At 42.9% G+C, this 13921-nt stretch overlaps 1 protein-coding gene across 1 annotated transcript in view; it reads right to left on the bottom strand.

The window, feature by feature from the left end:
• Nucleotides 1-271: 271 nt before the first annotated feature.
• TLR2 (toll like receptor 2) overlaps nucleotides 272-13921 on the bottom strand; it is a 64709-nt gene continuing 51059 nt past the window's right edge. Inside the window, exons 5-6 of the mRNA XM_030192232.1 lie at nucleotides 9682-12066; nucleotides 272-735 (exon numbers count right to left, since the gene is read on the bottom strand). Of these exons, the coding sequence (XP_030048092.1) occupies nucleotide 735; nucleotides 9682-12066 (2386 nt within the window). The 3' untranslated portion in view covers nucleotides 272-734. The remainder of the gene's footprint in view (nucleotides 736-9681; nucleotides 12067-13921) is intronic.

Raw genomic sequence — 13921 nt, forward strand, 5'->3', positions numbered from 1 at the left:
AACTAAGCAGAATCATCCATCTCTATACCCTTTCCAGTTTGAGAGTTTTCCAGCTCAAGGATCGCACTTCAGATGGCGCAGGCAGCTGGGTACTCCATCTCACCTCACTTACTTCTCAACCATCTTTGTTGGGGCTCACACAGCTCAGATCTCATAACACAACATAGTAACATAGTAAATGGTGGCAGATAAAGACCTGAATGGTCCATCCAGTCTGTCCAACAGTCACACACTTTATCAATTCATGATTAAATCAACAATGAATGTGATATTCTGGAGTTGAGGCAGTTCACTTTTCCTTCCACTAGCACCAAAGGAAGGATACTTGAGCTATCCAGGACAGAAGGCGCTGCGCAACATCCAACATGGCCACCCACTGGATCACAACACAGAAGCAGTGAAGACTCGGCAGGAAAGACATAAGTATGAGGCTTCCTTTCTTTATCCAAGAAACAATGAGTCAATGTTAAGGAACAGTCCATTTTCAACGCAGGACACAGCTAACTTGTAGCCAAGTTGGATTCCCTCCTTTGTGCTCCCAACAGCATGTGTTATATTATTGTATATATGTTAATACTGTTAACATGCTTATATGCTATTTTTTTGTGTTTGTATTAGGCACAAGAAAAACCCTTAGAAGTACTCCTTCAACTAAAAAGGCAGATTTGGGTCTCAATGAAGCCAATGCAGAGCTGAAAAGCATCTTAGGTGTCTGCTGATGCCACAATGAAGTTTCTGCAAACAAAAACAAGAGATATGGGTTTGTAAGTATTTGTTCTGACAATTTTGTTTGATGCTATGACTAGCTGTGGATTACGTGATTCACTCTTGGACCGATGATCAAAACTCATTCTGAATAGTGCCACAAAAATACCACCGGAACGTCCTAATGCTCAAAGCTAATGGGATGCTAATATAGACGTGCACATAGCAGCGGCGTAGCCAGACCTCGGCGGGAGGGGGTCAGAGCCCAAAGTGGGGGGCACATTTTATCCCACCTCACCTAGCTGCCACCCCCTCCCCTGCCACTTCCTATCGCTGCCTCCGCTTCTGACCCCCCCCCCCCAGCCGCCGCCGCAAGGTACCTTTGCTGGTGGGGGGTCCCCAACCCCCGCCAGCCAAACTGGGGGCCCCAAAGCCAGTTTGGGGGGCCCAGGCCCCCGTGGCCCCCCATAGCTATGCCACTGGCTCATAGCTTTGAGCATTAGGGAGTTCGGCAGGAGGATTGTGCTTAGCGCATGTGCAGAAGAGTTCAGCAGTAAGCTCAGCTCCTGGGTGCATGCCCCTAGTAAAACCCGAACATGAAGCATACAGTGGGGGAAATAAGTATTTGATCCCTTGCTGATTTTGTAAGTTTGCCCACTGACAAAGACATGAGCAGCCCATAATTGAAGGGTAGGTTATTGGTAACAGTGAGAGATAGCACATCACAAATTAAATCCGGAAAATCACATTGTGGAAAGTATATGAATTTATTTGCATTCTGCAGAGGGAAATAAGTATTTGATCCCCCACCAACCAGTAAGAGATCTGGCCCCTACAGACCAGGTAGATGCTCCAAATCAACTCGTTACCTGCATGACAGACAGCTGTCGGCAATGGTCACCTGTATGAAAGACACCTGTCCACAGACTCAGTGAATCAGTCAGACTCTAACCTCTACAAAATGGCCAAGAGCAAGGAGCTGTCTAAGGATGTCAGGGACAAGATCATACACCTGCACAAGGCTGGAATGGGCTACAAAACCATCAGTAAGACGCTGGGCGAGAAGGAGACAACTGTTGGTGCCATAGTAAGAAAATGGAAGAAGTACAAAATGACTGTCAATCGACAAAGATCTGGGGCTCCACGCAAAATCTCACCTCGTGGGGTATCCTTGATCATGAGGAAGGTTAGAAATCAGCCTACAACTACAAGGGGGGAACTTGTCAATGATCTCAAGGCAGCTGGGACCACTGTCACCACGAAAACCATTGGTAACACATTACGACATAACGGATTGCAATCCTGCAGTGCCCGCAAGGTCCCCCTGCTCCGGAAGGCACATGTGACGGCCCGTCTGAAGTTTGCCAGTGAACACCTGGATGATGCCGAGAGTGATTGGGAGAAGGTGCTGTGGTCAGATGAGACAAAAATTGAGCTCTTTGGCATGAACTCAACTCGCCGTGTTTGGAGGAAGAGAAATGCTGCCTATGACCCAAAGAACACCGTCCCCACTGTCAAGCATGGAGGTGGAAATGTTATGTTTTGGGGGTGTTTCTCTGCTAAGGGCACAGGACTACTTCACCGCATCAATGGGAGAATGGATGGGGCCATGTACCGTACAATTCTGAGTGACAACCTCCTTCCCTCCGCCAGGGCCTTAAAAATGGGTCGTGGCTGGGTCTTCCAGCACGACAATGACCCAAAACATACAGCCAAGGCAACAAAGGAGTGGCTCAGGAAGAAGCACATTAGGGTCATGGAGTGGCCTAGCCAGTCACCAGACCTTAATCCCATTGAAAACTTATGGAGGGAGCTGAAGATGCGAGTTGCCAAGCGACAGCCCAGAACTCTTAATGATTTAGAGATGATCTGCAAAGAGGAGTGGACCAAAATTCCTCCTGACATGTGTGCAAACCTCATCATCAACTACAGAAGACGTCTGACCGCTGTGCTTGCCAACAAGGGTTTTGCCACCAAGTATTAGGTCTTGTTTGCCAGAGGAATTAAATACTTATTTCCCTCTGCAGAATGCAAATAAATTCATATACTTTCCACAATGTGATTTTCCGGATTTAATTTGTGATGTGCTATCTCTCACTGTTACCAATAACCTACCCTTCAATTATGGGCTGCTCATGTCTTTGTCAGTGGGCAAACTTACAAAATCAGCAAGGGATCAAATACTTATTTCCCCCACTGTACATTGGCATCTGTTTTCTGCAGCCTAAAAAGCGTTTTGAATTTTTTTTTCCTGGATGTTTATATTTAGATGCAAGTAACATACGCCAATGTATTTTTTTTTAAAGCATGACCACCTTAAATTTAGACACAGGACAAGAATGCCAATGTGCACGTCACGTTCGGGTCTGCCGTTTCTCACAAGCGCTTCTTTCTGGATTTTGATTTATTTGGATTTTGCTCACACCTTTTTCAGTAGTAACCTAGGGTGAGTTACATTCAGGTACATTAGGTAGTACTGCTTCCAAAGAAGGAATCATGAGAGAAGCATGAGAATTATGGGAAAGCCTTTCTTCCAGCACCCTAATGCCTGCTCAGATCTGGACTTATTTTTTACACTGGTAAGGCACCTTTGCTTCAGGCGCTCTTTTCTGGTCTTTGGGGAGGATACAAAATGACCTCATTTAAACAGGGCCGCCGAGAGACATAGCCATGCCTGGGGCAAACACCCTCCCCCCCCCCCTCTCCAGGCCTGCCCCGCTTACTCGTCCTACTCCTGTCACTGTGTATGGCAAAATTCCCCAGGGCCCAGCGCTAGAATGGCTCTCTTGCTCCTGTGCGCGACAGCGCCAGAGTCCTTCCTTCCTTCCTGCTGCATCCAAAGAGGCTGTTTGGACGAAGCAGGAAGGAAGTACTCTGCTCTGCGGCACTGCCGTGCACAGGAATAGTAAAGCAATGCTAGCGCCGGGCTGACCCCCCTTGGATGCTGGGCCCTGGGGAATTCCCCCCCCCCCCCCCCCCCGGCAGCCCTGCATTTAAATGACCTTGACTACATTTGCATGCTATCTGCACAAAGGCCTGATGAACTCGTTGTTTGCTACGCTAGACTCCTCTGATCATTCTGCACTGGTAAATGTGTTTTATGGCGCTAATGGCCTCTAGCGCCCGCATTTACTTTTGATCATCAGCACCCATCTGAGCTAATACTGTAGCAACGGAAGAAGGTTTTTGCAACGAATAACTAAAATAAAACCTTTGCAAAGGGTTGATTTACTAAATTTTTTTCCCATAAACACAAGGAGGGCAACTCTATAAAAGGGGTGCTAACATTTACGTGTGTAACTGCACACCTGTGCTAGAGATGGTCAATCAGAAAAATGTTGTTTCGTATTGTTTCCTGTGCCGTGATGGTGAACATTCGTTTAGCCATTTTTCCATCAACGCAGTAAAGTCATTGAGTGTACACTCTTTTGAAAGAGAGCGCACTATGGACTGGATTCAGTGCATTGGTCTCAAAATTCAGTGCCTAAAAACATCAACGTTAACCCCCGGATTCTACACAGCACGCCTAGCATTCCGTGCCAAAATCCAAGCATATTCTGTAACAATGTGTGTAACTTAATTGACTTAACAAGCCAATCAGCATTGTTAACAGCACTTAACAAGCAATAATGAGCACTAATTGGTGATAATTAGAATTTAAGCGCACAATTCCCCCAAGTGTATTCTGTAACGCACTGCACCTAAATTGTAATGGAGCAGGCAAAAAGGGGCATGGTTATGGGTGGGGAAAATGGGCGTTTCGTGGGCATTCTGAAATTTACGTGTGTTGTTATAGAATATGGCCCTCTGCCAGTGGCGTACCAAGGGTAGGGCGGTGGGGGCGGTCCACCCCGGGTGTAAGAATGAGGGGGGGTGCTCCGCTCCCGCTGCTCCTGACCCAAAGGCTGCTGGCACTGCAGTCCCCACCTACCTACCATCAGCTCCTTCGACAGCCCCCTTCTCTCTGCCAGCCAACCCGCTGCAGTTTAAAAATCGCTGAATCGGCGGCGCAGCTCTAGCATGCAGTGAATGCGCCTCTGCCTGCAAAAGAAGCGGATCGCCTCGCCGGGCCTTTCCTCACTGTGTCCCGCCCTCTCAGAAATAGGAAGTTACATCTGAGGAGGGCGGGAGACAGTGAGGGAAGGCCCGATGAGGCGATCCGCTTCGTTTACAGGCAGAGGCGCGTTCGCTGCATGCTAGAGCTGCGATGCCGATTCAGTGATTTTTAAACTGCAGCGGGTCGGGTGGCAGAGAGAAAGGGGCTGTCGAGGGAGCTGACAGTAGGCAGGTGGGGACTAGGTCGGGGGATGGGCTCAGATGGGAGAAGGGGGCTGGAACTGGTGTCTGAGAAGGGGGCAAGAGGGAGAATGGGGCCAGGGACAGGTGGGAGAATGGGTCTGGGGCTGAAAGGCAGGTGGATAAAGGGGACTGGAACTGGGGTCTGGGGCTGGGACTGGAACTAGGGGCAGGTGGGATAATGGGACTGAAACTGGAGGCTGAAAAGAGGGGGCAGGGAGAGAGAGGAGAGATCCTGGATGGAAGAGGGAGAGAGAGGGATGGCAGACCCTAGAAGGATGGGAGAGGGAGGGCAAATGGTGGATCGAAAGGGCAGAAAGAAAGGGCAGACAGTGGATGGAATCGGGAGATAGAGAGGGCAGACAGGGGCAGATGGTGGTTGGAAGGGGCAGAGGGAGAGAGAGAGGGCAGATGGAAGGGAGAGAGAGGGCAGACAGTGGATGGCAGGGGCAGGGAGAGAGAGAAGGCAGACACTGGATGGTAGGGAGAGAGCGAAGACAGATGCTGGATGGAAGGGAGAGAGTGAAAAGAAGATGAGGAAAGCAGAAATGAGAGACAACAAACTGTAAATAAAATATATTTTTTTTCTTTTTTTTTGCTTTAGGATAAAGTAGTATTGTAGCTGTGTTAATAAATGTTTATAAATAGAACATGGAAATAAGATAATCTTTTTATTGGACTAATTTTAATACATTTTGACTAACTTTCAGAGAATAAAGCCCCCTTCCTCAGGTCAGGATAGGATACTGTAACAGCAGTATACTGTATTGACCCGAGGAAGGAGGGTTTGGCCTCTGAAAGCTAAATGTATTAGTCCAATAAAATGGTATTTTATTTTCTATATTTGTTTTATTTCTATTTGTTAATTTGTAAAGTAGTGATTGGTATTTGTTAGTATTTTTCAAATTTACATTTGCTCTCTTTATATTTTGCGCAGTACTAGGGGACATTTTCTGTTTCTGTGGTATTGCATTGTATGCAGAATCTGGCATCTTGGGTGTTCAGTTTAATTTTTGTCTAAATAGAAAGTTTATGTTTACTTATTCTATAGTGGATTAGGGTATGTCTGGATAGATGGATAGAACTCAAGGATGGGGAAGGGAACAGAGAAGATGGATGGAATTGGGGAGAGGGCTGAGGTACAAAGAAGAAGATGGACAGAACTCGGGGGGGGGGGTGGATAGGCACAGAGAAGAAGATGGACGGAACTCAGGGGGGAAGATGGGTACAGAGAAGATGGATGGGACTTGGGGGGAGGGGTACAGAGAAAAAGATGAGACAGTAGGTTTGGTCAGTCTGTCCTGCAGAATCCCCAAAATCCTACTCAGTCTTCCCTATACTCAGTTTCTTTAATTCCTATGTTACTTTCTAAAAAAAATAGAAAACTAGAAATAGTATGTTGCCACCAAAAAACAATTTTGGTGTCAGTTTTGTCCCCCTTTTGTTGCAGGCACCCAGTAGCAAGGAAGTCACATTTGTGAGGAAATTAAGGGGGTCTTTTACTAAAGATTAGCTTGAGTTATCTGCAGCAGGGCCCATAGGAATAAAATGGGACCTGCTGCAGATAACTCGAGCTAACCTTTAGTAAAAGACCCCCTAAATTACTTGCTTGAATCCTGTGGTTCACAGAGAATACCTGCTACAAGTCCTCACATAGCCTTCAACCTCCTGTAAGAATTGTCTTCTAAATATTTAGGAACAGTGCAGGAAGAGATGCTTATGTGCACTAGACTGCTAATAGCTTCTAGAAAGTAGGGGTTAGTTAAGAAAAACTTTCCTTTTACCAGGCTCTACCAGATGACATCATCCACTTGTGAGGAATTGAAGCCTGCTGTCCATAGAGGAACCCAAAATGGTTTCCGCTTCTTTGCACTTGCATCAACCACCTTGTTCACTGTGGTCCTCTACAGCCAACCTGTCGGGCATATCCTCTTACAAGGCAATACATCTTGAAGAATATAGGTCTTCTACTCTGGAAAGCTTTGCCTTCAAATGTTCGGACATTAAGAGGGGCATAATGAAACAGGGATGACCATCTCTAAGGACCTGCATACTGCTGTCATGGAGCTGGGTATGACATTTCAGGCTGGCAAAACATTTTTTTAAGCTTTTTTTTTTAGGGTGGGAGGGGTTGGTGACCACTGGAGGAGTAAGGGGAGGTCATCCCCGATTCCCTCCGGTGGTCATCTTGTCAGTTCGGGCACCTTTTCATGGCTTGGTCGCAACAAAAAAATGGGCCAAGTAAAGTTAGCCAAGTGCTCGTCAGGGATGCCCTTCTTTTTTCCATTATCGGCCGAGGACGTCCATCTCCTTATCTCGCCCCAGTCCCTCCTTCACTACAGTGCCGACACGCCCCAGCGACAGGAAGCAGTTGAGGACGCCCAAAATTGGCTTTCGATTATGCCGATTTGGGCGACCCTGAGAGAAGGACGCCCATCTCCCGATTTGTGTCGGAAGATGGGCGCCCTTCTCTTTCAAAAATAAGCCTGTAAGAGAGTTAAACAATTTTAAGATCACTCTGAAGACTGTTGTATTTCAAAAAGCTTATCAGTTGGCCTAAATGTTTTCTGATGTGTTGCATAGTAATAGTAATACCAGTGGTACTAGTCTATGTATTGGAAGTATAGGTCATTCGTGTCACTGATGTATTTAAAATATGTTTTAAAAGATTTTACTGTTTTAATGTTGTATAATCCTATTATTTTGTTAGTTTTTGTTTTCTTTACTATGGTTTATCTGATATTGGCATTATGTATGTAAGATTGTTCTCTGCCTAGAATTATGAAGATAGGCGCGCTCACATTTTTAGCACGCGCTAAAATTATGGGCGTGCTAAATGTTAGAGACGCCAATGCATTCCTATAGGCGTCTCTAATGTTTAGCGTACCCACAATTTTAGAACGCACTAAAAACTTGAGCGCGCCTAAGTAAAAGGGGGCCATAGTGAGGGACATAAATCTTGTGAAATAAATAAATAATGACAGCAACTGTTGGGAATGGTGCCATGTGCAATTGAGCTCCCTTAAAAGTTCTGTAGCTCAGTACTGGAGAAAAGTTCTCATGCAAGGCGCTAATGTGAGGCTTTCTGTATGTTGCTTGTCTATTTTATTCTATGTCTGTTTTAATATACCGCTTATTGTTCCAAGAGGATTCTCTACACAAGAGGGAATTTACAAAAATGATCTAACACAACCAAACATCTACAAGATAATGAGCGGATTAGAGCGGACAGATGTGAAGCGTTTGTTTACACCGTCAAACAACAACAAAACCAGGGGACACAAGATGAAGCTAGAATATGGTAGATTTAAAACAAAGAGGAGAAAGTTTTTCTTTACTCAGCGTGTAGTTAGACTCTGGAACTCGTTGCCGAAGAATGTAGTGACAGCAGCTGGCCTTACGGAATTTAAAGGGGGTTTGGAAAGATTCCTGAGGCAAAAGTCCATTGAACATTATTAAATTATTTTATTTTATTTTATTTTTGGGGGGGTTTGCCGGGTTCTTGAAGCCTGGATTGGCCGCTGTCAGAGACAGGATGCTGGGCTTGATAGACGCTTGGTCTTTTCCCAGTATGGCGGTGCTTATGTACTTACGTACTTATCCAAATTCTCGACTTACTTATCAAATAAAAAAGGTTTTAAAGACTTTTTAAAAGTACATAAGATGGTAAACTTTTCAAAGACGTAGATAACTTATTCCAAAAAGTCGGGCCCCCTGAAAAGGAAAAGAACCCTCAAAAATTGATTTTAACTGCACATTTTTTATGTCTGGTTAGTGTAAATTTAAAGAAGCACAAACTTCTACCAGATGAAGGAATCTCAAGCAATTTTACACATCCTCCTGAATTTAAGCCAAGAATTGATTTAAAAACTAGGCAATTTTTAAATCTAATTCACCAATGTCCCTTTAACCAACGAAGATTTTTCATAAAAGATGAAACACTATCAAAATGACCCAATCTAAATATTAACCTAGCAGCAATATTCTGTAATAACTGTTAATGATTGCATAACTTACTAGAGATTTGACAATAAAAGGAGTTACAATAATCAAGTTGAGGAAGAATTGCCTGAACCAAAACCCTGAAGTCTTCACGTTGTAATGAAGACCTTATCACCCGTAACTGTCTTAATCTAAAAAGAAAAATTCTTGCTAAAGCACTAACCTGTTTATCATATGATAGTTTGGAGTCCAATATTATCCCCAATACTCAGAGAAATTATAGGATTCTATTATTTATGTACCCATGCTCTACCCAGACTCCACCCAAGTGTTCGCCTACCTTCAAAGTATGCACCATCATATTTATATGGCATTTTATAAAATAATATGTAGCCAGAATTTTGATAGCATGTTAACAAATAGCACGTAGCCAAATTTTTGATAGCATGTTATAAAATAGCATGTGCACATATAATGCACATGTGCTGGTATTTTGGTGATATATGCACATTCTTGATGACCAAATGTTGGCACCCTCCTTATATAACTGCCCCAAAATGCCTTCAGGTCAATTTAAATGTATATCCTGATCCATCAGTAGTAGACCATGAACAAATGAGATTGGCAACAAAAATATCTAGAAAAAAGGAAATCTGTTTTAAAGTCAAAAATATGCCCAGATTAAGCACTGAATGTAAATTACAGTAATATTAGACTGCTCAAGATTAAAATTAATACCAGAATTCTTCTGACTGCAGAGCTGCTTTCAAATTAAACCAAAATATTTGCTGCTGATCTTCCTCAAGTGGCCATTCCATGTAGGTTTTTGTGTTCATGAGCTTCCTCAGCTTGCAGAATCTCTTGGGAATAGTTTCCTTCTCAATGGGTTCTAAGAGTATCAAAATAGCTGAATCATTGCTGTCGTCAAAAAGACGAAAGTGGGAGAATTCTAGCTCGTACTTGCACCATTCACTCTGAACAAAGTGCTCAGACAGGACAAAGAGAGTTTTACGACTTTTTTCGATGGAGTCAATAATGTTGTCGACAATCCACTTGCCAGGTACAAAGTCGCGTTTATGAAGGCACAGTTTAATTGGCGGGGTAGCATGTTCAAGTTCTTGTGTCATTAAGTTCTCAACCCATTCCGAGTCTCGTTCGCTGTATGAAACGAAGGCATCGTAACAGGTTTCTTTGATGAGGTTTTGATTTGGTTTCCTTTTTGCCTTAAGCCAAGCCCATGTCATTTTAATATACCAGATTCCATGAAGTTTGTAGCAAAGGATCACAGTGATCACTGTTACTAAAAGCATAGCAATGCATATTAATGACAATAGCAATGTTCTGTGACATACAAAAAGTGCGAGTCTGGCATCCTGAACTTGTACTTCCCTCACAGAAGATGGTGAATCACAAATGTAGTGTTCAGGCCAGCCAAGGAGCATTTTAGAAGTTTCTTCATTGTGCTGGATAAATGCTAAAAATGGACAAGAACATATGTAGCTATTGTCTCTGGCATCTACTGTCGTCAGATTCCTGAAGGATTCTAAATCTTCCTCAGAGAACTCTGTTATTTTGTTTTTGCTGATTCTCAAAGTTAGCAAATCGGGAAGGCGGGCAGCACTTGGTAATGTCATTAATTTGTTTCTTGAAATGTAAAGCTCTTTAAGTTGCGTTAGTATAATTGTAAACTCAGTAAGTTTATTATTACTAACATCCAAAACTTCCAGGGACCCAGGAATGCAGGTGGTTATTGTTTTCATCATACATGAAGAAATGTTTAAATATTTGAGATTTCTAGGCCACCGACACGACTTTGGCGTTTCTGTATCCAAAATATTTTGACTGACATCAAGGTTAATTAGGTGTCTGTGATCAGATAAAACTTTTCCAACATCACCCAATGAAGTTAGAGAATTTCTACTTAAATTTAAAGTTTTTAGTAAGGGCCAGGCACCACCACCCTCATTATAACAGGTAACATATTCTAAAGGTATGTTTGAGAGCAAATTTCCACTAAGATCCAAATATTCCAGGGACTGAAAAGATTTTGACAATGGACAAGGCATTAAGTAAACTTTAGTGTCCGTACATGTAACACTTACAATATTGCGTGCGAGACCTTCTGCATTATGCAGGTTTGAAAACATAAAAAACTCTGGGATCTCTAAGTGTTTTATTACCAATGTTCTAAGTGAATCAGACCTTGAAGGTGGAAGGGGCCATTGCCCTGTTCCCAAAAGCTCACAGTCTTCTAGTTCAAATTCTGATAGAAAATTACAATAGGTCAAGATTCCAATAAGTTTTGAAGTGCTCTCATCTGTAAAAAAGCAATTTTTCATTGTTATTTTCTGTACTAATGAAAACTGCAAGCCTGTCAGGTTATATATATCTCCAGAGGTACTTAAATTCATATCTCTGAACTCTATCCAGGAAACACTTCTGGGAATGTCTGTAAGAATCTTGACTACTAAATTAGTATTATTTATTTTTAAGATGAAGTGATTTAGCGCCAGAAATGATCTGAAACTTCCTTCCTCGTATTCTTTCAGGCCACGACCTTCCAATTCAAACTCTTCAAGGGCTGCAATTCCTTCAAAGTCTTTCTTTTTCAAGCTGAAGAAATTTGGATTTCCTAGTTTTAGATATTGTAATTTTGAGAGACTAGAAAACAGAGAGCTTTCACCAAGTGTTTTGTAGAAATTGCCCAAAATATTCAGGTACTTTAACGAAGACAGATTTCTAAACCAGGCAGATGAGAGGTTAGTCAATTTATTGTTTGATAAATCCAAATGTTCTAGGTTCACAAGAAACACCAACGAATCCCTATGAATTGTCTCAATTTCATTAAATTGTAGTAGAAGAGTTTCCAACTTCACAAATGTCCTTAGATCAGTTTCTCTGACATCTTTGATATGGTTGTTAGCTAGATTCAGTCCTTTCATTTCCCTTGGTAATGCTGAAGGGATAGATTTCAAATCCATTGAAGAATAGTCACAAAAGCCTTCGGTATCACACTTCTGGTTTCCTGGTTCTTTTGCGTTTTCTCTTAAAACATGAGCAGTTACTACGACATTCATCACCCACATTATCTGGATTAGATTGGCCATTGTTGATCTTACAACCCTTCAGAGAGAGAGAAAAAAAAAAAAGACATGCATGTTGCTAGTTAGTACCGAACAGTTCAAAATAAATTGTTTAACTCACGATATACACTGATTCTTTCACTAAGGCGCACTACAGGATTTAGCAAATGCTAGCAATTAGCGTGTGCTAAATGCCATGCAGCCCATTATATTCCTATCAGACTCTCGCCGCCTAACACATACATCTCCCGTGGATTTCTACTCCCTAAGAGCATCACTTTGCATTTCTTCGCATTGAATTTTAATTGCCAAACGTTAGACCAAGCTAGAAGAATGGTCTAACGTTTGGCAATTAAAATTCAATGCGAAGAAATGCAAAGTGATGCACTTAGGGAGTAGAAATCCACAGGAGACATATGTGTTAGGCGGTGAGAGTCTGATAGGTACGGACGGGGAGAGGGATCTTGGGGTGATAGTATCTGAGGCCCTGAAGGCGACGAAATAGTGTGACAAGGCGGTGGCCGTAGCTAGAAGATTGCTAGGCTGTATAGAGAGAGGTGTGACCAGCAGAAGAAAAGAGGTTTTAATACCCCTGTATAAGACGTTGATGAGGCCCCACCTGGAGTATTGTGTTCAGTTTTGGAGGCCGTATCTTGTGACGTATGAGGAGAGACTTGCTGACCTGAACATGTATACCCTGGAGGAAAGGAGAAACAGGGGTGATATGATACAGACGTTCAAATATTTGAAAGGTATTAATCTGCAAACGAACCTTTTCCGGAGAGGGGAAGGCAGTAGAACTAGAGGACATGAAATGAGATTGAAGGGGGGCAGACTCAAGAAAAATGTCAGGAAGTATTTTTTCACGGAGAGAATGGTGGATACTTGGAATGCCCTCCCACGGGAGGTGGTGGAGAGGAAAACGGTAACGGAATTCAAACATGCGTGGGATAAACATAAAGGAATCCTCCTCAGAAGGAAGGGATCCCCAGAAGCTTAGCCGGCAGTGGGAGGCAGGGCTGATGGTTGGGAGGCGGGGATAGTGCTGGGCAGACTTATATGGTCTGTGCCCTGAAAAAGACAGGTACAAATCAAGGTAAGGTATACACAAAAAATGACACATGTGAGTTTATCTTGTTGGGCAGACTGGGATGACCGTGCAGGTCTTTTTCTGCCATCATCTACTATGTTACTATGTTATATTCCTATGGGCTGCATGACACATGCTAATCATTAGTGTATTCTAAATTCATTAGCATGCCTGAGTAAAAGGACCCCAATATGTAAATGGTTTTTTTAATCTGTCAAGTGTAATAGTTATAGTACTCTTCTTTTACTGCATTATACCTGATACCAGAGCCAGACTTATGCATACTAGGCCCGAGTCTATATTTGTCACTGAAAAAATTGGCGCAGATTGAAAACATGCCTACTTGTATTCTATAAACCGCACCTAAAGTTAGGCACGGTTTATAGAATATATATAGTGCCACCCACGCGACTAAAGTTTAGGTGCAGCCATTTGCACAAATGAAAAGCTGGTGTAAAAGCCCTTATCTAACTTAGGCGCAGTACAGGTTATTCTATAATACTGCATATAAATTTTATGAATGCCCACAACCTACCCATGCTCATCCCATGGCCTTGCCCACTTTTGAGATCCACGTGGTAGAATTTACGTGGCCTACTTTATAGAATACGCTTAGCGAGTAGTGCACACAAATTCTAATTAGTGCCAATAATGGCGATAATTGCTTAACATCTAATTATCAGAATATGCCCAGATTTGCATGCGCAACTCTAGTTGCACTATATAGAATTTGCAAGATTGTCTCTCCCCCCCTCCCCCCAACACACACACACATATCGAATAAGCAGGAAGTAAATTTTAGATT

The sequence above is a fragment of the Microcaecilia unicolor genome, chromosome 2 (genome assembly GCF_901765095.1).
Source record: "Microcaecilia unicolor chromosome 2, aMicUni1.1, whole genome shotgun sequence".
Lineage (NCBI taxonomy): Eukaryota > Metazoa > Chordata > Amphibia > Gymnophiona > Siphonopidae > Microcaecilia > Microcaecilia unicolor.